Genomic DNA, 22,220 nt, shown 5'->3' on the forward strand with positions numbered 1-22,220 from the left:
CTACCCCAATTACAAACGAGAGCATAAACACCGAGATTTCGCAAAATATAAATGAACTTTGTTGTGCTCTTCAAAAATTAAAATAAATGATATACTTGTCTCACGTTGCAGTTTATCTAGAGATGTAGTGGAGATTAACCGTTCGCTACTACCTAATTTTATCAAGTACCGAGTTAGAGCTCGTAGTACGAAAGATGAGCAACAAAATTTATCCATTAAGGTTTTGAAAAAAGTGCTACGTGAAGTAGGTGGTTGTTTATTCGAAATTGGATGACGGGCAAGGGGCGACCATTAATGATGATGAAGCGCATACGGACTTGGCAATTGAGTCGGTTGAAAGTAAATTTGAAATTATATTTTAAAATAAACTTTGTGTGGACGTGTGTGTTTGATCAGAGCCATTCATTACCATTTACAATTGATGTTAAGTCGTCTTTTGTTTCATTTTAGTCATTTGTTTATCTCGAATTTTTAACTAGATCCGTGCAATGTACACCACACTTACAGCTTAGCACACGGAGCTCTAACAGATGTGCTAAATGACTTTGTACTGATCTGCATGAATGTGTGGATTATTCTACAAATTGCTCGCAATCGAGACAAAAGTATTCCATTTGATAGTTTAAATCAGATCAGATTAAAGTTTTTGCCTCTTTTTTCAGTAGTACAACTTTGCAAACTGTACAATTTTATTTGACTTTTACTCTTCCAACAGTCTCAGTACAAATCCTGTCTATTGCACTTTCGCAAGTATATTTTCGAGTTGTCACTGCATTATATCGGTATTTTGCAGTGATTTAATTTCGGTGCATTCTCCTTGCTGCTGTTGCCATCGTTGCACAAGCAGGACCGGACACACAACGATGAACATGTAAAATATATTCAATAAAAAAGTTCCAAAAGAAAAAGAGGAATGAAAATAATTCTCCGGACAGTTCAAGTACCTCTTGTATTGTACGAATAATATATTCCGTAAAAATGGACAACAATGAAGGAGTGGACAAAGTTTTCAATTTCTCAACATGCAACACGAATGTCAGTAGATTTTATTATTTTACTTGCATGTTGCATTGTGCGATTTGAGAAAGAAGAGAAATAAAAGTGCAAGAAAAAAATTTGAAAAATGTGATTCAAAAACGAAAAATAAAGTGTTCAAAGAAGCATAAATATCAACATTTCTTCGTCGACTCAGATGGAATAAAATGCACTTTCTTGTTTGTTTGTTCCGTTGAGAGACAGACGGAGAGTGAAAGAGAGAAAAGAATGAAAATTGCAATTTTTTTCTCGACAAATATTTAAAATGTGAGCAAACAATATAAATAATATATAAGAATGACAATAAATTTTGGATCGGTACCAGATGCTTTTTGTCCGTTGCTACGAGTTCCACTAGGAAAACATCCAAATGGCAACTAAGAAGCACTAAGTAGATGGAAAAAAATATTGAAGAAGAAAAAACATTAAGTTTTCAGATAATCTAGCGAGTGTTTAGCGCCTCGAGCGATAATTTTTCTAAAAGAACAGGAATAATTTTTTCTATCGAACTGTTTTATCGCCGCAGAAACTCAAAGTTTCCCTTGAAAAGACTAATAATTTATTGATTGTCGGTTTTGTGTGTTTTGAGAAATTGTAGCCAATTATCAAAATAATTCTTTCACGTTCAAAATTTACGATGTGAAATTTTCTCATCAAGAGTCTTAACGTGGCAAAAAATGTCCGTATTTTGCAAAGTAATGTAGTTTCAATGAAAATTCATTTAATAATAAATAAACATCGAGATACATAAACAAAAAACGGAAGGAAAAACAATAGCGTTGCAATTGTGTATCATCGTTTGATACAAATTGAAATGTATAGAGAAACCTTAACGTGGAGTGAATAAAAAATCTATCGACAAAAAAAGTATGACGTTATTGTTTTCGATCTGATTTAGTTTTTCCCTGCTTTAGAGTTAGGCATATCTGTTTGCACTGTGTTATTTCGGTTTGTTTTGTTTATAAGCTCAGCATCTGATGCCGTTGCAGTCATCATTCACGGTAAAATGTTGTTCAACAAATATCGTATAAAATCAATCAATTTCTCGTTTATTGTGTATTGCGAAAGAAGCGTTTTTATTATTTTGAGTTGTGTGTTGACACATTATAGGAAAGAGTTTTGTCATGTACAAAGTAGGGGATTTTCGCTTTAAAAAAGATTAATGTTCAAAAAAGATCAAAATTTTTTTTTGCATCAACTAATAATAATAACATTAATGAAAAAAAAACAACAAAACATATACAACAAAATATTTTTTTCAAATTAAAAAAACTAAAAAACATATAAAATATTTCGAAAAAAGTTGATAATCATCGGCTCGATTGTTAAAAAAATAATATACGTCGAATATTAGGCGGTTAAATTTATTTATTAATTTTTTTTTATTTTTAGTCATCTCCTTTTCCGATTTTCGAAATGAAAAATCATTTAAATAAAAAAAAATCTTGAAAAAATCAATTAAAATTTAAATTTTAAAAAATGAACTAGACATATTCTATAAAAATTAGGTCACATGAGCAAAATTGTTTTCAAAAACTTCTATTTTAAGAAATTAAAGTTTAATTTTTTTTGTCAAATTTAATTTTGTAACCTATAATGTTAAGACATAACAAAAAAATGTTTATCTTCTTTTTTTTATCAAATTCTTGATGAGACAAAAAACGAAATTATTAAATTTATTCGCCTGTATTGAAATTTGTTTGTTTTTTTTACTGAGTTTTTTTTTGTTCTTGTTGTGTATTTTACAGAAAATACTTTTACACATAATAATAACATTAAAAGGAAAAATTTATTGCATTTTCATGAACGAATGAAAGGAAGATATGAACCAAGAACGTAAAAGAAAGTTGAATAATACCGAGAAAAAAAATGTGCAGACAAGCGAAAAATTTTAGAATAAAAAAATAACAGGGGCTTTGCAAGGGATTTGAGCAAAGCATTGTAAAGTCGTCGAAAGTTTGGTTCGACTGCAAAAAAGCATAACAATAAAATAATATTAATATTGAAGTTGGATTGAAGTTTTGAAAGCAACTTGATTGAGGAGAACTTTTTACAATAGTTGCTCGCAAAATGAACGAACAAATGCTGGAAAGGAAAGGCAGCAAATTTAAAAAGTTTTTTAGAGTTAGGTAAGTTATTATTTTTTACCTTTTTTTCTATTAATTTAATTAAGATTGCAGTATTTCATGTTTTAACGTAAAAATGCATGCCAAGATTTTTTTTCCACTCGCGATATTTTTTTTCGTAGGAAATATATTACCCTCAGTTCCGCCTTATTAACACCTCATTTTAAAAATTCTGCTTCAACAACATCCTTTTTTTTTGTTCGTCCCTTTTCACATGAAAATTCATAATAATTTTTCAACGAAAGATAATTGCAAAGTCTAGATAATTTATATAATTTTTTATTCATCCACAAATTGCAAATTGGTTTGATAAATCACCATAAACGAGCAGTTTTTTGCACATGGCCAAGTTTTGCATGTTTGGAAGAGCTTTAAAACACTGAAAAATACAATTAAAAATTTTTTAGGTCTGCATGAATTTTCACACGGAAGCAAACGACGAAAAATGTAATGAAGGAACGAAGAAAAAAATTGAAATAAAATTCAAACAAGAACGACCTGCTGCTATACCGTTATTGTTGCGATAATTTCATTGCATATTAGCGCGGCGGCGTTAAAATTATGAGAAAGTTTTTAAAGGATGATTTATTAAAGTGCATCGAACTTGAATGTACGCTAAAAGTCATGTGAACTGAGAAAAACAGCTGAAACATGGATTAAGGTTGGTTGTTGCGTCACAAAACTTAAAGTTTTAACTTGACCGAAAAACAAATTGATTTAAATTAAAGCAATTTGAACTGAACTTTGCGAAAATTTTAAAATGCTCGAGCAATTTTCTTATTAAAGACAATGTTAATGTGTGATTTTTGAAAACGGTTCAAAGAAAGAGACTGAATTACTAAAATAAGGAGTGATTAAATAGTTAAGAATACACTGAAATTTCTTGAGAGTCATCATCCACGTTATCTATTGCATTCTAAGCAATTGCAACACGTCACGTTATTTTTTCCTCTTTTTCACATGTGTCACGTTTGCGAAATCATTACAACATCTTCTTCGTATTAATTAAGAAATTATATCACAACAATAGTGTAGTGCACTTCAAAACACCGTGTAGAGTACCGCAAACAACAAAATCAGCCATTTATATTGCTAAAGAGTAACACAGTAACACACATATTGAATGGCAAGGTCATGATCGTCTTCTTTTTCAACTGTTTACATTTATCAATGTTTTTATTTGATTGCAATTACATACATGTTACAGGTACAAAAATACCTGTCGCGCCAATAGTGTTAACCGGACTCATGAGTACGTGTACTAGTGAGTTTAGTTTTGGTCATGTGTGTACGAAAACGGAACCTACTTATGTTTATGTTCGTTTATTATTATTGTTGTAATTTATATGCAAAATATACAGTTGTTGATATCGTTAAAATTGTACTATAAAATTATACTGTAAAACAAAATAAAATTTATAAAGTTATAAATTCGGAGATTAACCAAAGATAGTACCGTATTTCGAATATGTTAATTTCATTTCTAAAATTTTTAACCACGTGACCTTATAAATTTTAAAACCACGTGACTTGAAAAATGTTTTAACTACGTACAGTGGCGGATTTTCCTGTAGGATAACAAGGCTGCGAGGCCCCAAGCATTCTGTAGAACAAAATTCTTTAAAATAGGCCCTAAAATGGTTCAAAATGGTTGAAAAAGGTATATTAGCCTTAGGCCTCATTGCCAGTTAATCTGCCACTGACTACGTAATCTGAAAAAAAAAATTAAAACACGTGACCTAAAACAAAATTCAAACCACGTGAATAGAGAAATTTTCAAACCACTTTTCTGAGCTCCAGGTTATACCGCATTTTTTCTTCGAAATGCGGTAAAAAAAGAAGAGCGTCTATGTGTTCGTGTGACGTTCTTCGGACATGTGATGTGTTTTATTTGTTTTTAGTCGCTATTGCATCACATGTTGCTAAATTTAATACCGGCAATTCAAATTGGTGTTTGAAAGTTTAAATAAATAAATAACACACAGATTAACTTTGGGGATCCAAAGTTTATCCTAATGATAATTATTCATAAAACTTTAACTAGTAAAGCAAAGATACATTAAGAAAATAATTATCACTGTCTCAAATTGTTTAATGAAATAAAAATTTGTAATCACTTTGAAGCGCATTACATTCTCTTAAAATGTATTCGCAAGGTAAATTAACAAAACTACTTTAATCATATGGTCAAATAATTTTAATTATATTATTGGTATAAAAAAAGTCAAATTTGTACGATTTGGCTGTGTATGACTGAACCCTTTTTAGCGCATTTACATTTTTGTAAAAAATAAAGGCGCTATTGTGCTTGGTTGCGTGTGTGCGTCCGTCCGTCCGTCCGTCAGTCAGTTCGTCCGTCCGTCAGTCAGTCAGTCCGTCCGCCCGTAGCGAAACTTGTATGAAAAACTTGTATGGAAAGTTTTTGAACATTCTATGAAGTTTCTCGAAGCTCCTATGAACATTTTTGAAGCTTCTATAAACATTCTTGAAGCTTTAATGGAAAACTTGAATGAAAAATTTGTGAATATTCCATGAATTTCTCGAAGCTTCTATGAGCTTTCTCAAACGTTAGAAATATCTAAAACTTTGCCTCAATGCACAATCTAAAATTTTGGCCCAATGCACATTTGGAAACTTTGACCTAATGCATATTTTGAATTTCAATAAAAAAGCATGTAAAAATTTTGAATGAAAAACTGAATCTTAAATGTAAATGCGCTCCAGTTCATCGGCTCGATAACTGATCACTAGTTTTGCTTACGAGCAACGATACGTAAAATAATATAATAAACTGAAATAATTGTGTGAATTTTATCGGTGTTATTATAATTGAACGAGCAAATCATTTGTTGTAAGAGCTTTTAGTTTGCATTTTAGGTATACGAATGTACCGAAAAGTTTTGTTCAGAATTTTAATTTATAGCTACAACATTAAAAGCAACAATGGTCGAATGAACTGTATGAAATTTTGACTTTTACGATAAGAAGTGGCGTATTTCCGGTTCGAGTTCGCTCAAATTGTACATTTAGCTGGTTTCTTGTATTTTGCTAGTACCGAAGAAAGAATGATTGACACATGCAAGTCGTGATGTTTGAAAAACCACAAACAAATGAGAGTCATGACTGAACAATTAGTACCTCATCAAATATTCACTGTTAATTAACTCATCGATCTATCGGTAATTTGGGAAAATTTTGTGCTGAAACAACTGACTTTTCCCCACATAATAATAATTGTCTATTACATCACGTTATGTTTATTTAATAGCTCAAAATCCTGTGGAAACTTAAAAATAATTTTAGAAAACTATAAAGTTTTTGGTTTTGTATGGAAAAAAGTGAAAAAATCTGAAAATTCGTTCCACAGAGATTTTCTGAAGAGCAAAAGAAAAAAAAATAAATTTGTAAGGCATATGTTTGGCATATTTTGAAGTCTTTCAACTATTTTAGGCTACAAAAGTTGATTATTTTATTTTGAGAAAAAAATAATTTGGATCACTAGAAAAAGTAATGTTTTTCCATCTCTTGCACATAAAGTGTCAAATTTGTGTTTTTTCTAAAACAATTTACTCTTCAACAGCATAACTACTCAAAGATGACACAAAAAACAGTTTCTACTTGATATAACAACCGGAAATAATCAGAAAACTATTTCAACTCTTTTTCAAGCATCCATTTATATTTAATACGAAAAAGTAAAGGTATAACCACAGACACGAGCGGAATACAAAAACAGCAAGCAACAATATGATGATGGGAGTTGTTGAGAAATTGAAGGTGGTTGTTTTGTTTTTTTTTTTTTTTTTTATTTTTGTTGTGTCTTCCCTTTCGACTCATGTTCTGAGAAGTACAAAAGCTAAAATATAAAATAGAGGCCCAATTCCAGGTAAGCAGGAAAATCCACTTGACAGAGCTTTTTGGTCAATGTGCTTACAAAAGCAGAAGTTTAGTCAAACAAGAATATGTGGCTTTTATTGTTTATCCATTTTTAATGTGTGCGAATCGTTTGACTTTACGTCCTGTGCAAAAACCACAAAGGATGAAAGGCGAAAAACATCAAAGGAAAAACATAATTTACATAACTCTTCACTCCTTTGATTTATAGAGCTTTTATTTTTCACACAATTATAGTTTTTTTTAAAGAAAAGAGAACAATCATGGAAAAATTGTGTGTTTAAGCGAATTCCTAAGAGTAGTAATCCATTGATAACGATGATAATGAAACAGGTATAAAGTGCGTTAAACAATGTGATAACAAACGATAAGCTACTTGATTTGATTTTTTTTCACTACAAATAATCTTTTTTTTTTTGTCAAATATATGTCAATGTAGAATCACAGCAAGTTTATTGATAATAAATCGAGTTTATGGTTTTTATTGTTTATCAAAAATAACTTTAAAAATCTACATATTTTGTAAAAACATTTTTTTTATGAAACTTGTGTAGGTACAGACAAATTGCAGATATTTACTGTTTGTTTATTTTAAGTTAATTGTAAAAATTTGAATTTCCAGTTATTCTTAGTTTCTACAAAAAAACAACAAAAAGTTTCGGTGTCAAAATAGTGATGATGATTGAATCACACGATAAAAACTGCATGTACTGATGTGTGCATTTATTGAGGACAATCATATAATTTGTATGAATAATAAAATGATAGCTGCGTACACAAACAAATTAATGTATTTTTTTAGACAGTTTAACGATGTCTCGTGGACTTTTTAACGGTTTTATTAGGGTGACCTGATTTTAGATTTATTGTTGGTGTCTTCTAGTATGACAAGGCGCGCGTTTTTTTAACATCTATTCTAAAAATAAATTTTTCAATCCATGAAAAAAAAAAGTTAATTAATTAATGTGTTTATGTTGTATTATATTATGATGAATAATTGATACTGCATTCGCTTAAAAAATTATTTGTTTTAAGCAAGAATTTAAAATTTGATATTTGAAATTGATGATGCATTTTTTAATCATTGTAAATATTTGTTTATTTTGGTCAATGATTTTAATTTTAATTTAATCCACAAACATTTCGTCTCTTTTTTCAAGCTCACAATCAAAGTTAAATAATTAAAACTGCTATTGAAACACGCGAATCAGCTCTAATTTAGAAGAGCACATGATAGAAATTAGTACTTTTAATTTTTACTACTTTGAGGTTCCAATAGCAAGAAATAACTTAATGGCAAGTCACGTGTGTCACTTCATTATTACTTTTGCAATATAACTCTCATTGTGTGCTAGCAGAAAATTGTCGTGTGTCGCTTGTCCTCTTCTTTCAAGTGTAGGTAGAAATAAAATTATAATTGTAACAAGAACATATTAATTCTTATCGCAAACAGTGTCTAGGGCTTTTTTTCTATTTTGACATTAAAGGCGTGTGCTGAGGTGTAAAATTAGATTTGTTTTTTGCAATTGTTCTGAAAATACGTTTGAAGCCTCATTAAAAATATTTTCTCTTTGCCAAATACAATCCAATTATTTCCTTTCCGGATGCAGTGCAATTACTTTTTTGTTTGTTAATTTCACTGCAAATTTTCACAAAAAAAGTGTCGTCATGATTATTTCATCATTATGTATGCAATGCCGATTAATACCTTATCGACGATATTGTCATCGACGGCTTGCCGCGGCATCGTGAATAAATTGCATCAGGCGGACACATATGAGTGGTACATTATTTGCTCAGACAACTATATGAAGATAGACACGATATGGATCAACAACATTGATTAAATTTATTAACACTTTTAAATAGTAACTTCATTTGTGTATTTTTTTTTTGTTTGTTTGTTGTATTTATGTATTATTATTATTTTATCGTTTCGACTATTTGTTTGTTTTGTTTTAATACACAATGTACGTACACAATGTTTAAATATTGGTGACGATTACACGCGATACATAACACATTGCACATGTCTATGGTAATCTAGTATTGGAGCTTGAAGAATTTTTTTTCTATATTAATATTATTATTTCATATGACGAACGTTTAATGTCGCGTGTAAGTATGTGTGGCATATAAAAGAGTTAAGTCAATGGAAAACAATTTTAGTTAATTTTGTGTGGTACTTAAGGAACGATCGGAAGAAGTTACCAAAGACCGTAAATAAATTCATGGAAAAGAAAGGAAAAGCAAAAACAAAACCAAAATAAAATTTAAGTGCAAAATCGAAATAAGTGAATTAACGAATAATACAATAATAAAATAAAAATACAGAAAGAAAGAAGAAAAAAAATAAATAAAACCGAATCCTTTCTAAATCGTATCTGATTGATTTATTTAATGTGTAAGTGTGTTACCTTTTATTTTCATCATACAAAAATCGAAGAAAAGTAAATTTTATTTCCTTCTTTTTATTTTACACAAAAAAAAATAAATAATAAAAGGCATATATATGTGATATCCGGTATATGTGATTTATTGTAGTATCAAAGTACATAAGAAATTTCTTAATAAAATAACAAAAAAAAAAAGAGAAGAGAGTGGGAAGAAAATTGAGCCTTACAGCTTTTTGAAAGGAGAATTTGGGAGGATTATCCTTTTTTGCTCATTCCATTCCATGCCATTGAGTGATGCCAAGTCATTGTGAAGCCAATAAATTATCATTTGTTGTCTCCGTTTATGTCACGTTTATAAAAAAAAATTTGAAAATTAAGCAAAAAAATTGGACCTTTCTCTTGTAACTTTTTTCCTCTTTTATGTATTTACTTGTAAAAAATAATTTATGCACGTGTGTGATAAAAGTTGGGAGACGTTTTGGTGATTTCAGCAAAATTCTATCATTTCACAACAAAATACAAATAAAAAAACTTTCAAGCTTCGTTAGAAAAGAAAGAATAACAATTTTTACAAATAATGTTTTTTTTTTCTAAGTATATAAAATTATTTACTTTGAATTTATTTTTTTTTATAATTAATGATGTCAAACACAAAGAGCTGAGTAGCTTTAATTATTACCACTTTACATATAAAAAACATACCATAAATAAGGAAGAATAATTTTCCTTAATAAAAAAAATATTCCATTACTTTTCAATTTTATGTGAATTTTTCAACGCTTAGCAAAAAGAATTATAAAACGTAGAAGGAAAAATATTTTTTTATTTGTGTGACAAACTCCGTTTCATTTAATATCATGCCTTTTAATGGAAATTTCTGTCTCTGCGCGATGAAACTACATTTTCTTATATTTGCATTTTCTATCTATTTTTATTATATTTTTATCTCTGAAAAACGAGGATTAGAGATCCCATAATCTATGTGTACGAGACTGTACCTGTTGCTTTTAAGCAAATTGTTATTGCTTTTATGTCGTTGATTTTTCGCAGCATAAAGTCGACTGCAAAGAAAAATAAGCTTCGCTATATTTTTCATCCTACGGTACAAATATGCAATTCATACAATTAAACTTGTATCGTTTTATTTTGTATTTTTTTATAAATTTTTCTAGTGAAATCGTGGAATGAAATTTATTTTAAAATATTTTATTAAATAAAATCAGAAAAAAATTCTGATAAAATCATAAAATAGCCTTTTTGGTTCACTTAATATTTAAATTTAATTATTGGTTAGGTAGTCTTCCTAACGTTGTGCCATTTAAGAGAAAGACTCACGTGAAAAAGTGATTCACAAATAATAGCTCATAAAATAAAAAAAAGTCAGTATAAGCATTTACTGCTATTTGCGAACTTTTTAAATTGCGCTAAAATTGTAAAAGCAACTGATCTAATATTTTTCGGCATTTTTTTCGTGAAACAGATTGTCATAAAATTTTAGGTTTATTTTTATTGCTTTTTTATGGTAATTGTGGCTGCGTGAGCAATGTTCAAGTTCTCGGACTGACATTTTTTTTTATCGTAAAAGAGTGATTAGTAAGTTATTATGCACCACATTTTCAGTCAAGTTTTCAAGATATAATTATATTGAGTGATAACGAAATGCAAAATTATCCACAATCAATCAATATTTAATATTAAGTAAGTAGTTATACAACCAAAATTAATCGTCATGTCAAGAAAATCATAATTGCACAAAAACGAGGCAATTAAATTTATTATCAAATCTTTTTTTTTATCAATTTTGATCTTATCACTTTTTATGACTTTATTTTTATTTAAAAAAATGGTTTCTAGCAATTCACGCTGCTTCTGTTAAAATAAAACACAATATTCGTGCTACTCGTGTCATCATATTTTATAAAATTCTATCAATTTTCTGTACCGTAATTATACACAGCTTAAATTTTAATGATGGTGTTAATAGAGGCTCTATCGTATTTTATGCATTCTTGCATTTCATTTTATTATTGCAATTGTTGAAGTGTTGAATGTGAAAACAAATACTAATTACATTTTTAAAAAGATATGCAAATTACAAGCATGAATTATAAAATTTGTAAATTCCATGGATTTTAATGTCAATCTATTTATTATTATTCTCCAAATTTATTATATTTAGCATAAATATTTTTTTAAAATTATTATATGTACATTAGGTCAAAATCCAGTCAAAATGAAAAAATAATTTAAAAACAGTTTTAACTCCATAATTCACTCCCACGTTATTTTCACTCTGGATAGAAAAATGACAGAAAAATTATGATGAGGTTTTAAATACACTTATTATAAATGATTAAATAAATAATTAGTGGGAGTATAATAATTTATTTGTATCGTAAGCTCATCTGGATGAAAGAGTGTTATTTGCTTATTTAATTTTAAATCTATGTCCTTTTGCTCATTTTAAATATACAACCTTCAACTCTTTAACAAATCAGGTCCTAGTACATTTTGAACATTTTTTCGGGAAACTGTCAATTTAATTGAAGCTGAAAAAACGTTGATAATATTATAAATATTTGTTTTTTAATTTAAAAAGGAAACCTGTATCAGGGTTTCCACCCCTGAAATTAAATAGAGTACAAATATAATGGAATTTTATCAGCATGCTCTATTAAATTTTATGAACATTATAAATTTCACATTAATAAAATTTCGCGAATTCAACCACAAAACCATTGAAAATATATGAATTATTCTTTATGATTCTCAAAGTGTTTAATTATTCTTTAGGCCACTCCAAATGAAACTCAATATTAAAGCTTCCATTTTGAATTATAATCTAAATGATTATTTTTTGTGGTATTGTTAAATATTTTTCTAGTATATATTTTTTCTAGTCGAAACTTTAAATTTATTGTTTGACAATAACTTCACTTAATTTTTCGAAAAACAAATATAATAGATATTTTTTATAAAATTCAAAGTTTTTTCTTCTTATTTTCTTTAAAGAGAAAAAATATAATTTTTGGGAGATAATTTTTTCAAAAATATTTTATTCAGTAGTTTTTTTTTATCAATAGGTACTCAATTTGAATTTTTTTTCCTGTCAAGTTAATAAAATTTTATTTTATTAATAATTTAACTAAGTTGCTTCAGAATACGAAAGAACTGGACAGGCTTTACGCAACCTGTCACCAAATTATTGAATAAATAAATCATAAAAGTCAATTGAAACGTTAATTAAATCTGGAAAGTGTGATTGTGATGCATGTCTGTGTGATGCCGATGATGTGACAAAGAATCAAAATAATTGATCTCTCTCGCTCTACGTTTATATGTTTGTATATCAATTATATTCTCGCGTGAGTACTCCACCTCAAAACTGAAAAACAATACCGCACATAACGCGAAATAATAAAATTATAAAGAATTGATATAGATTGACATCGTGATATCGAGAGATTCGAATAAAATGAAACAAGAGAAACATAATTGCTAGGAAAAATATTTAATAAATTTGGCTGTAGATATTGTCAGATGCGATGAAACGTTGTTTTTCCTATACACATTTCTACACCGAGTTAGTTTCTCTTCGCAACAAAAATGACGATTTGATGCAATTGTTGATTTTTGTAATTATCCGGGCTCGTGTGCAGCATTTGTAGGAACAAATCACGAGTGTTGGCGCTGAAAATTGAACGAAAATTCAATTGTTTGAAATTTTTAGTGCGATAATATGAAAGCGACACGTATGCAAATAATATAAAGCGCTTTTGGACTAATTGAAATCATACAATTTTGTGGTGAATGCCATATATTTTGTATCGATTTAGGTGTAATTAAACCAAAATGACAGAATGTGGTTCTGTGGCGTGATTGGAAATTTTGCTATTGAGTAAAAATTTGAAGAAACATAATCTTAAGTTCTTTAAACTTTGATTCGTGAATTTCTGTAAAAAATTGAACAAAAACAGGAAGTTTTACCTTTCATTCGGTCGATATCAACAACAATCACTTCTACTTTACCTAAAGTATTGATTTCATAGAAGCTACTACTCGACAAAAAAAAATATCTTCTTATTTTCTCACATTTCAATAAGAGAGACAAAAATGTATGAGTAGTTTACCTGCGCCTGCTGAACTTACAGTGAGAGATTATTCCATTTATTGTGTCCGCATTATTTTGGCAAATGCAATCAGTCTAAATACGCCCCTTGTACGAGACTTGACATTTCTCCTGAAAGAAAAGTATTACACTAAATCACATTTTATTATAAACCATCAATGAGTCAAATGGAATTCAAATCACGTACATTATTCAACGACGGAACGCATATACGGGTAGCTTTGTGTTTGTATGGCTTTTGAAACACAAAAAAATCGTTTCCATCTCTAATTTTTTTCTTTTTTATTATGTGAGACACACAATTGTTTGTATGAATTGTTGTTGTACAATTACTATATGCGCAAGCGATGCAATATACAAACAATGATATTTTACCCTTTTTGTCTTTTTAAAGAATACCTAGAAGAGAAGTGATAAAAATATTTTAAAAGTTGCATCAAAAGTTAAGCTGGGCACAGAAGTTTTGCGAATGGGACTTGCCGCATAATCTTAATTTATTGTTGCAAGAGAATATGTGTGTATCTGGTAATAAAGTTAACACGAAAGAGGAATAACAAACTTTTTAATTAGGTGTGAGTTGTGAATCAGAGATGTCAGCCGAATTGCAATTGAAAGTCAGGTCGCGCAATTTTGTGAGAATATTAGATTACTATTATTGCCATGCTGGGTGGCATTCATTTCTTTTTATTGTTATATTTATATCCGGAGTTATTGTACTTCACATGTATGCAGAGAAACTTTTCAAGAATTTAAATCGTCTTACTTACAATTATTTCAAATACTTTTCCTCGGAAATGTAGATGTATTTTTCTGTACAAGACCTATTATATTGTTGTTATGCAGAAAGATTAGTAGACATTTGTCGTTTTACGAACAAAATATTGCATAAGACTTTTTTTTATATTGTTGTATGCAAATACACGTATACATAAAAAATATTTTCTCTTAACTTGATTTCCAAAAAGGAAATATTTTATATTTTTTTATTTACATTCATGTAGAGAACAAGGAACTCTAGCAATTGTAGTAATTTGTTTCATTTATTAAAAAAGCCAATGAAAAATGGTTAGAACATGACCCAATTTTTCTGTCTGCATCATGTACGCCTACACAAAAAAAGAAGAAAAGTAATGAAAAAAATTTAAGAGTTTCTATAGAAACATTTGTAGGATAATGTACTTGATTGTTTGGTTACGAAAACCGCCCACAAATATTTTATTTTGTTCAGAATTTTAATATCTTGATGCTTTATTTTTCGTACTATTTTATTTTACATATATTGTTTGTAAATTATTTTCAAATATGTATTATGTTTGAAAATGCTTTAAATTTGCGTTTATATATTTTGTTCTTAAAGTTAAAACTTTTAAGTTTTTTTCTTAAGAAATTCTCCTTCAAAATGCAAAATCATTCCTTTTTATTACTAAATTATTCGTGTAGATGTACTTTTCATTTTTTCCACAATTTTTATTATTTACTTTTCTTATGATGAAAGAAACTTTTACTCTATTTTTAAATCTCGTTTTTTGTGTAGATTTTTCATGGATTACTTTAGCTGCTTAGAAAAAAATGAAGGTTTTTATACTTCAAAAAACCATTTTTTACCCGTTAATTTCCAATATTTTAGTATCAGAATTTCTGCACAGCATTTACAGTAGTTGTATACTTAGAGATGTATATTTAAAGAGAAACTGTCAATATTTCCTTATCATCATATTTATTACCATCATCATCTTCTCGGTCTTCGTTTTCTTGCTTGTCATGATAAACTTGCTATGTATATTTGCATTTTAACCGATTTGTGAATGCTAGAAACGCATCTCTGACTGAAAATATGTACACATCCTGTAAAGAGCTTTTAACCACTATCATAAATGCTTGAGAGAATAAATTTAATTTAAACTGGAGAAATTTGATGCAAATTGAATTTTGTTCTTGATGATGATGATAACAACATCATTTATTTTGCCTACATTTCGAGTATACACTATACGCCTAAAGAGAAATCTTTTCATACAAAAATTTAAAGGAAATTATGAAGAAATCACACAACATAAATCTTAATGATCAATTTTACAAATATATGTTGACATGTAATTTTTTTTTGTTATTTCAAATATTACGACATTTAAAGAAGAGGGCAACACAAACAAACTAAGGGTGTTCCAAAAATTTATCTTGTTTCCTTTTTAATTATTTTCATCAGAAATGGTGACAAAAATATAAGTTTTGAAAAGTTTTTCTAATAAAATTAGAGATTAAAAAATTTTTTTTTGAGTCTATTTATCGTTTAATTTATTACTGAGCAAAAAATTGAAAAAAAATTTTTTGAAAAATAAATATTAATCGGCCTTAAATTTTTAAAATAAAATTTTAGTAAATTTTTTAAAAATGTTTGTTTATAATTTTTAAACATATTATTAAATAACAAAATACAAAATTAAACTATTTTTAAAGTTTTTCTATGAAAACTGGTCGAAATACTATTTTTTTATAAATGTAACATGAAACAGAAAATATTTTTGGAACAGCCTAATGTGATGGAAATAATTACCCAACTTTTTAAAAAATATAATTTACAAGTTATCAAAATTGAAAGATGATAATGAAATGCAAATTCAAACGCATGACTTCAATTCACGTATCTAGCTTAATTAAATTAATTAGCTTTGATTAAAAATCTAGTATTTTAGTTGGTGTTAATTAGCTATTTTTTAGAGTATATACGAAAACGAAAATTAAACTAATTTTTGAACTTTAGAGCCGCGAACAAAGGATACGAAATCAATTTACAAATCATTTTATTTTTAGCGCTGAATGTAAATAACACAAGTGCAGCAATAACGTAAAACTTTTAATTGAACGTCATTTAATGCCTTTGCACTTGTAAACAGACCAAAAGTAATTTATTACATTTTCGGAACCTCTTTTAAAACGAATTATCGAAAGATTAAAATTTTATTGACTATTGTTTTCATGCCTCACTTACCTGTCTCTGCAGATTTATGATGTCCAGCTCGGATCAGAACAACGAACCGATTGTCATACAACCGGCAGTTACCTCAACTACAACGCCTTCGGTATCACAAAATGTCTCACGTAAAGTTAGTATAAACTCCGACAAAGGTCTGGATAATCCGGCATACGAACATCACGCGTACCACCATTCGTCGTCACCACGTCGAAAAGTTTCCAGCAACAATTCAGAACACTCTGAAATTGGGCCAGTTCGACGGAAAAGTATTTTGCACAATGCGGGACATGACCACCACTCGGACAAGTCCAACGGTACCAGACCACCGCAAATTAACGTCGAAGGACCCACTGGTGATGACAGTAATGGGAAATCGTGGCTTTATTCATTTTGCATGCAATGCCGCAATAAAGAGGATATTCATAGTGATGCTTGGGAGCCACCAGGATGGCAAAAAATATGTCCATTCCCCTTTTGCCCACCGTATCGACAAGTAGCCAGAGTATTGTCGATCGTATTAATAGGTAAGTTGAATGAAGTTTATTAATTTTAATTCATCACTTATTGTCTGTAGGATTTCTTCTGTGGGTGCCTTTGTATGCAATTGTCGGTGAAAGTGCCGCTCCCGGAGGTCAACTCTTCAGTTTAGTTGTGCTGACAGTCGCTGCTAACTTTGGTGGATGGATTATCTCGCTTACGACTCTTCCTCGGCTGATTGGAATGCTGTTTACTGGAATTCTATTGCAGGTAATTTATTAGTTAACTCAATTATTGTGGATCATAAATTTCGAAGTTTATTAATGTTGTTTTTGTAGAATGTCGGTTGGGTAACGATTGACGACATTGAACCCGTGACAGCAGAATTGCGTCGTATCGCATTGACCATTATTTTGGTGCGTGCTGGCTTGGAAATGGACCCTGAAGCTTTTAAAAAGATATACAAAACAATTTTGAAACTTGCCATTGTGCCTTGGATTGTCGAGGCAGCTATCGTAGTCGTCATGGCTCACTATTTACTCGGTCTTCCTTGGTTGTGGTCTTGCTTGATGGGCACAATCTTTGCTGCAGTTTCTCCCGCAGTTGTGGTCGCTTGCTTGTATCGGCTTCGTATCAAGGGATATGGCGTCGTTAAGGGCATTCCAACGTTAATTATTGCCGTGTCGGGTATCGATGATGCTCTTTCAGTCGCCGTTTTTGGTATATTAAGCAGTTTAATGTTTGCCGAAGGAGGCGGTCTGGCATTTCAAATTTCACAGGCTCCTGTATGCATTTTCGGCGGCTTAGGATTTGGCATTCTGTGGGGCTGCCTTTCGCGGATTGTCCCCGAAAAGGGAGACGAGTATGTGGTACCTATTCGAACGCTCATGCTCTTTGGCGGTGGATTACTTGCGATCTACGGCAGTGAAGAACTTCATTATGAAGGAGCTGGACCTCTGGGATGTGTATTTGCGGCTTTCACAAGTTCCTATTTCTGGTGCCGACAAGGTTGGGATCTCGAGGATAATCCCGTTTCGACAGCCTTTGAAATTTTCTGGATGATTTTTGAGCCAATATTGTTCGGTGTGACTGGTGCTACTGTCAAAATCAGCTTGCTTGATCCGGAAATGGTTAAATTTTGCTTGATAATCCTCTTTACTGGTGTTATTCTCCGTATTTTGAGCACCATTGCTATCTCGTTCGGCGATAAGTTGAATTGGAAGGAGCGTGTCTTCGTATCATTGTCATGGATGTCGAAAGCAACTGTACAGGCAGCGCTAGGACCTGTTGCCTTGCGACAAATTCTCAAACACGAAAATGAAGAGGAATTTGAAAAACTGAAATATTACGCTGATGCTGTTTTGGTTATTTGTATCTTAAGTATCGTCGTAACTGCTCCAATCGGAGCCATTCTTATCTCAATTACGGGCACCAAGCTACTAAAGAAAACAAAGCAGCCCGTCAATACGGAAGGTATGAAGAAAAATAAATCCTCTTAATTCGCATGCTAATAAATCCGCACACTTTTTTTTACCATTGACAGGTTGGCGAAGAAGTCATCGACCATCGTTGCACGATATCAGTATTATCGATGAAGAGGAGGAACGTGACGATCCAGGTATATTAGAAAACAAATTATCTTAGAGTCTGATGTAAACGGCATCCGGCATTAATATTCTTCTTTTGTTGTTGTTTTTTTCTCTTTATGAAATAGAATCCCCATCGGATAAGACTACTCGAGATAATACCGCATCAAATAGGCATTTAACGGCTCCTTCGTTTACCATTACTAAATAATGATTTAAATAAAAAAAAATTAACAAGGCAAATTATCGGAAAAAGTAAATATACATTTTTTTGTTATTTTCTGCTAATTTTCACAAAAATCATTTTAGTCAGTGGCTTAGCATTTCATACACTTTCTTATTTTTTTTTTGAACCTCCAAGCAGTAAAACAATTACTTAATGACCATTTTGACTTAATTATAAATTAAATGTTTTAACACGGAACCTTTTTTCTCGGTAAATTGCTTTTTCCGTCTGTACCTTTTGTAGTAATTAGTTCCATACGAGAATCCCTTTGTCATTATTGAAGCAAATAGCACAAAGTCATCGTACCGCATCAATAGACGAAAAAGCATTTTATATCATGCAAAGGAGACAGACGACTGTTTAATTTTTTTCTGTGAATGTGCTTTAAATTGGCTGCGCGGGAGCTATAACATTTTCAATACTAAAGAAAAGTAGTGCTAATGTAAAATTTTCCCATGCTCACTGAGAGCGCAAAAGTATATAGGAACAAGTGAACGATAATAATGATTAGCAGTAATTCTTCTTTATCGTCCTGCATAAAATATTAAACGTTTCAATTATCCTAACGTGCCATATTCATTAACCAAGTTTCTTGTATGTATACATGCCTCCTCTCTTTTACGTCTATCAAAGTGCTCATAAATTTAATATCTTTGCTTACATATGCATGTTCACCGAATTTATCATTACTTACATGCACAGTACAGTGTGGTAGAAGATCAGTAAATAAAAAACAAACCAAGACATATTATAGCTTATAAATTCTTTTTTCAGGTTATAAATCAATATGTGTATAATAAGTATCATCGTACAGTAGCAACAGCGATCCACAGCGCATTGAGGATTGATTTCGTTTTATTGGTGTTTCTGTGCTGATTGTGAGGAGGCAAGCAGATCGCATGATATATGGAAAGGAATTTGTCTGTGTGCAAAACTTTAAAAAGAGAGCAAAGTTGGAATTGTGGTAAAAGAAGGAATTTGAAAAATATTTAACCGCTGAATATAGTCAATGCATCTCTCGTTTGAATAATTATATTCTGTTGATTCATGAAAATGCAACGAGAACTTTCATTCTAAATAATTATCCACAACTAAACATTCTTTTCCATTCCTCTTGCTTCATAGACGGTTTACAGTTAGAAAAAAATAATTTATGATGTACAAATACTAATAATCATTTGCTATACAGAATTTGCCTTTAACTTTATATTTTATCAAAAGAACCATGATACAAGAGATAAACGTCGTTAGAAAAGAAAAAAGTTGATCAAGCATAGTTCTTAAGTTTTTTTTTGTTCTGCATTATTTCTATTTGAAAAAAAAATATATTCAATTTGATATTATTATATACGAATGTGAAAACATAAAATATAAGTTACATAAATAGGAGGAGAAATATTTTATGCCAAAAACCATATTTTTGTATTTTCACACAGAAATCAGAGTGTCGAGTCATATATTTAAGATTTTTTTTGTTGTTGTCATCGTTTAAATATCGCTTAAATTTTGGATGTTCAAAACAGACACAAACAAAATGCTCCATAAATCATTAGAAAAACTTATGTGTATATAGAAAGCAAAATTTATATTTCTATTTTTTAGAAGGAAAAAAATAAATGTACAGATAAAGAAAGTAAAGACAGAAAAGCATCAAAGATATTTATCTATATAAAAATAAATAATAATAATATTGTGAATAAATTTAAAAATGAATAAAAAGTAGTGATATGAGAAGAAATTGTTTCTAAAACAAAAAATATTAGGAAATAAGAATTGTTATATAGTGAGTAAGAAAAAGTAGCGAAATATATTATTTTTTGATCATTTTAAATATATTATAAAATAAAATAAATAATTGTTACAACGAATGTTTATTAATTTTTTCATATTTCAGGAAAACCTCAAATAAAATTTCAATATATAAATAAAAATAAATTAAACGTCAATAATAATATAACGCAATAAAAGTTATTCTTTGAAATTTTTCCATTAATTAAAAACGTGTTAAAAAATATAAAAAAATGAATAATAACTAACAACAATAAATCAAACTAATTAAAGTTTGTATGATACTTATGGTATTATTAACAGAACTTTATTGCAATTTCAAACAATCAACTAAAATTATCTCAAAGATATATTAACATCAGGCGACAAAAGTCGTGCAACAATTAAAATTATTTGTTATTGTTGCTAATATTTGAGTTAAGTTTGTTGAAGTATAAAGAAAATGCAACTTTTTACACTCATCTGTTCATGTGATATATGAAGAAGACGTAAAATTGATACGAACACGATAAAATGACAAGTTTGTGTAATATACCGTAAATTACAATGTACATAATGTTAAAGTAGGTACATATGTAATACTTAATGGAGTTGTCTGGTACATTTATTGGATATTGTTTGTAACTTCTGGGGCGTTTCACAGAATTTTTCGAAATTTTCTGAACAGAATCATTCTAGTCACCGACATAAGAAGATTTAGTTCATTGCATTTGAAAGAATTTTTCGTAACAATATTCCATCCATAAAATAGAAATGCAAATGCCATTCATGCAGTAGAAGTGCCGTTCATTCTATATTTAAAGCAGATAGTTTCAGTAAAGCATAAAAAAAGGTTTATCTGTTATACGATGAAATAAATTTTATATTGTTACATGCCCTTTGGCAAAAAAGGATAAAAGTGCTTTGAATTAACAAGCAAATTCGATTGTGGTATAAATTTGTAATTGAATTTTTGGTGCACAGATTCAATGTTTAATTAGATTTTGAGATGTGTTAAATTGAATAAAACTTTCTGTATTTTCCTCAACGTTGTCAATGTTTTAAGTTTTTCGATTATTGCGAAATAGTTGCACAAAATGACTTTTTTGTACCAAAAACAAATTAGTATATGAAAAACATACAATGAAAAAATGTAAAGAAACCTTGCATTGTACATTCACCGCATATTCGGAAGAAAAGTAATGAGAAAAAGAGGTAAAATATTTTTGCATTTTATTTCTTCTCTTTGTGTTGTTTATGAGGGAGATATATAGATAATGTATCAAATAACATACGAATGTGAATGCATACACAGAGAAAATGTATCATATCTACTCGCATCGATCATATTTTTTTCTCCTTTTCAATGAAAGCTAAAAATACGGTGCATCTCTCTTGCTGCTACTGTTATTTTATTATTATATTTTTACGGCTTTACTGTCATGTTATCATTATATTGTTGTAAAGATATACCTTTAATACGAGTAATCCAAAGCAATTGTGACTACAGAAAGAAAGTTACAACGATCATCGTACATCAAGCGGATGCCACAGGGGAAATGTGATTCAAGAATTTGTTAGGATTTTAGAAATGTAATTGAAAATGGCAA

The 22,220-nt window shown here is 29.6% G+C and overlaps 1 protein-coding gene across 1 annotated transcript; it reads left to right on the forward strand.

Moving 5' to 3' along the window:
* The first annotated feature begins 9,240 nt into the window (after positions 1 to 9,240).
* Positions 9,241 to 20,715, forward strand: LOC134830183 (sodium/hydrogen exchanger 9B2). Its single transcript, XM_063843575.1, has 7 exons — positions 9,241 to 9,459; positions 16,582 to 17,078; positions 17,129 to 17,301; positions 17,370 to 18,504; positions 18,575 to 18,649; positions 18,746 to 18,872; positions 19,618 to 20,715. The coding sequence occupies exons 2-6, from the start codon at positions 16,586 to 16,588 to the stop codon at positions 18,826 to 18,828; spliced, it is 1,959 nt and encodes a 652-aa protein (XP_063699645.1). The 5' UTR covers positions 9,241 to 9,459; positions 16,582 to 16,585; the 3' UTR covers positions 18,829 to 18,872; positions 19,618 to 20,715.
* Positions 20,716 to 22,220: the final 1,505 nt, after the last annotated feature.

Source organism: Culicoides brevitarsis, chromosome 2 (assembly GCF_036172545.1).
Source record: "Culicoides brevitarsis isolate CSIRO-B50_1 chromosome 2, AGI_CSIRO_Cbre_v1, whole genome shotgun sequence".
Classification (NCBI taxonomy): Eukaryota; Metazoa; Arthropoda; class Insecta; order Diptera; family Ceratopogonidae; genus Culicoides; species Culicoides brevitarsis.

Coding starts and splice junctions, on each gene's coding strand:
- LOC134830183 (XM_063843575.1), top strand. CDS start 16,586: ATGATGTCCAGCTCGGATCAGAACAACGAACCGATTGTCATACAACCG. Junction 17,079..17,128: donor ATTGTCGATCGTATTAATAG/GTAAGTTGAATG, acceptor TATTGTCTGTAG/GATTTCTTCTGTGGGTGCCT. Junction 18,650..18,745: donor GGAGGAACGTGACGATCCAG/GTATATTAGAAA, acceptor TTTATGAAATAG/AATCCCCATCGGATAAGACT.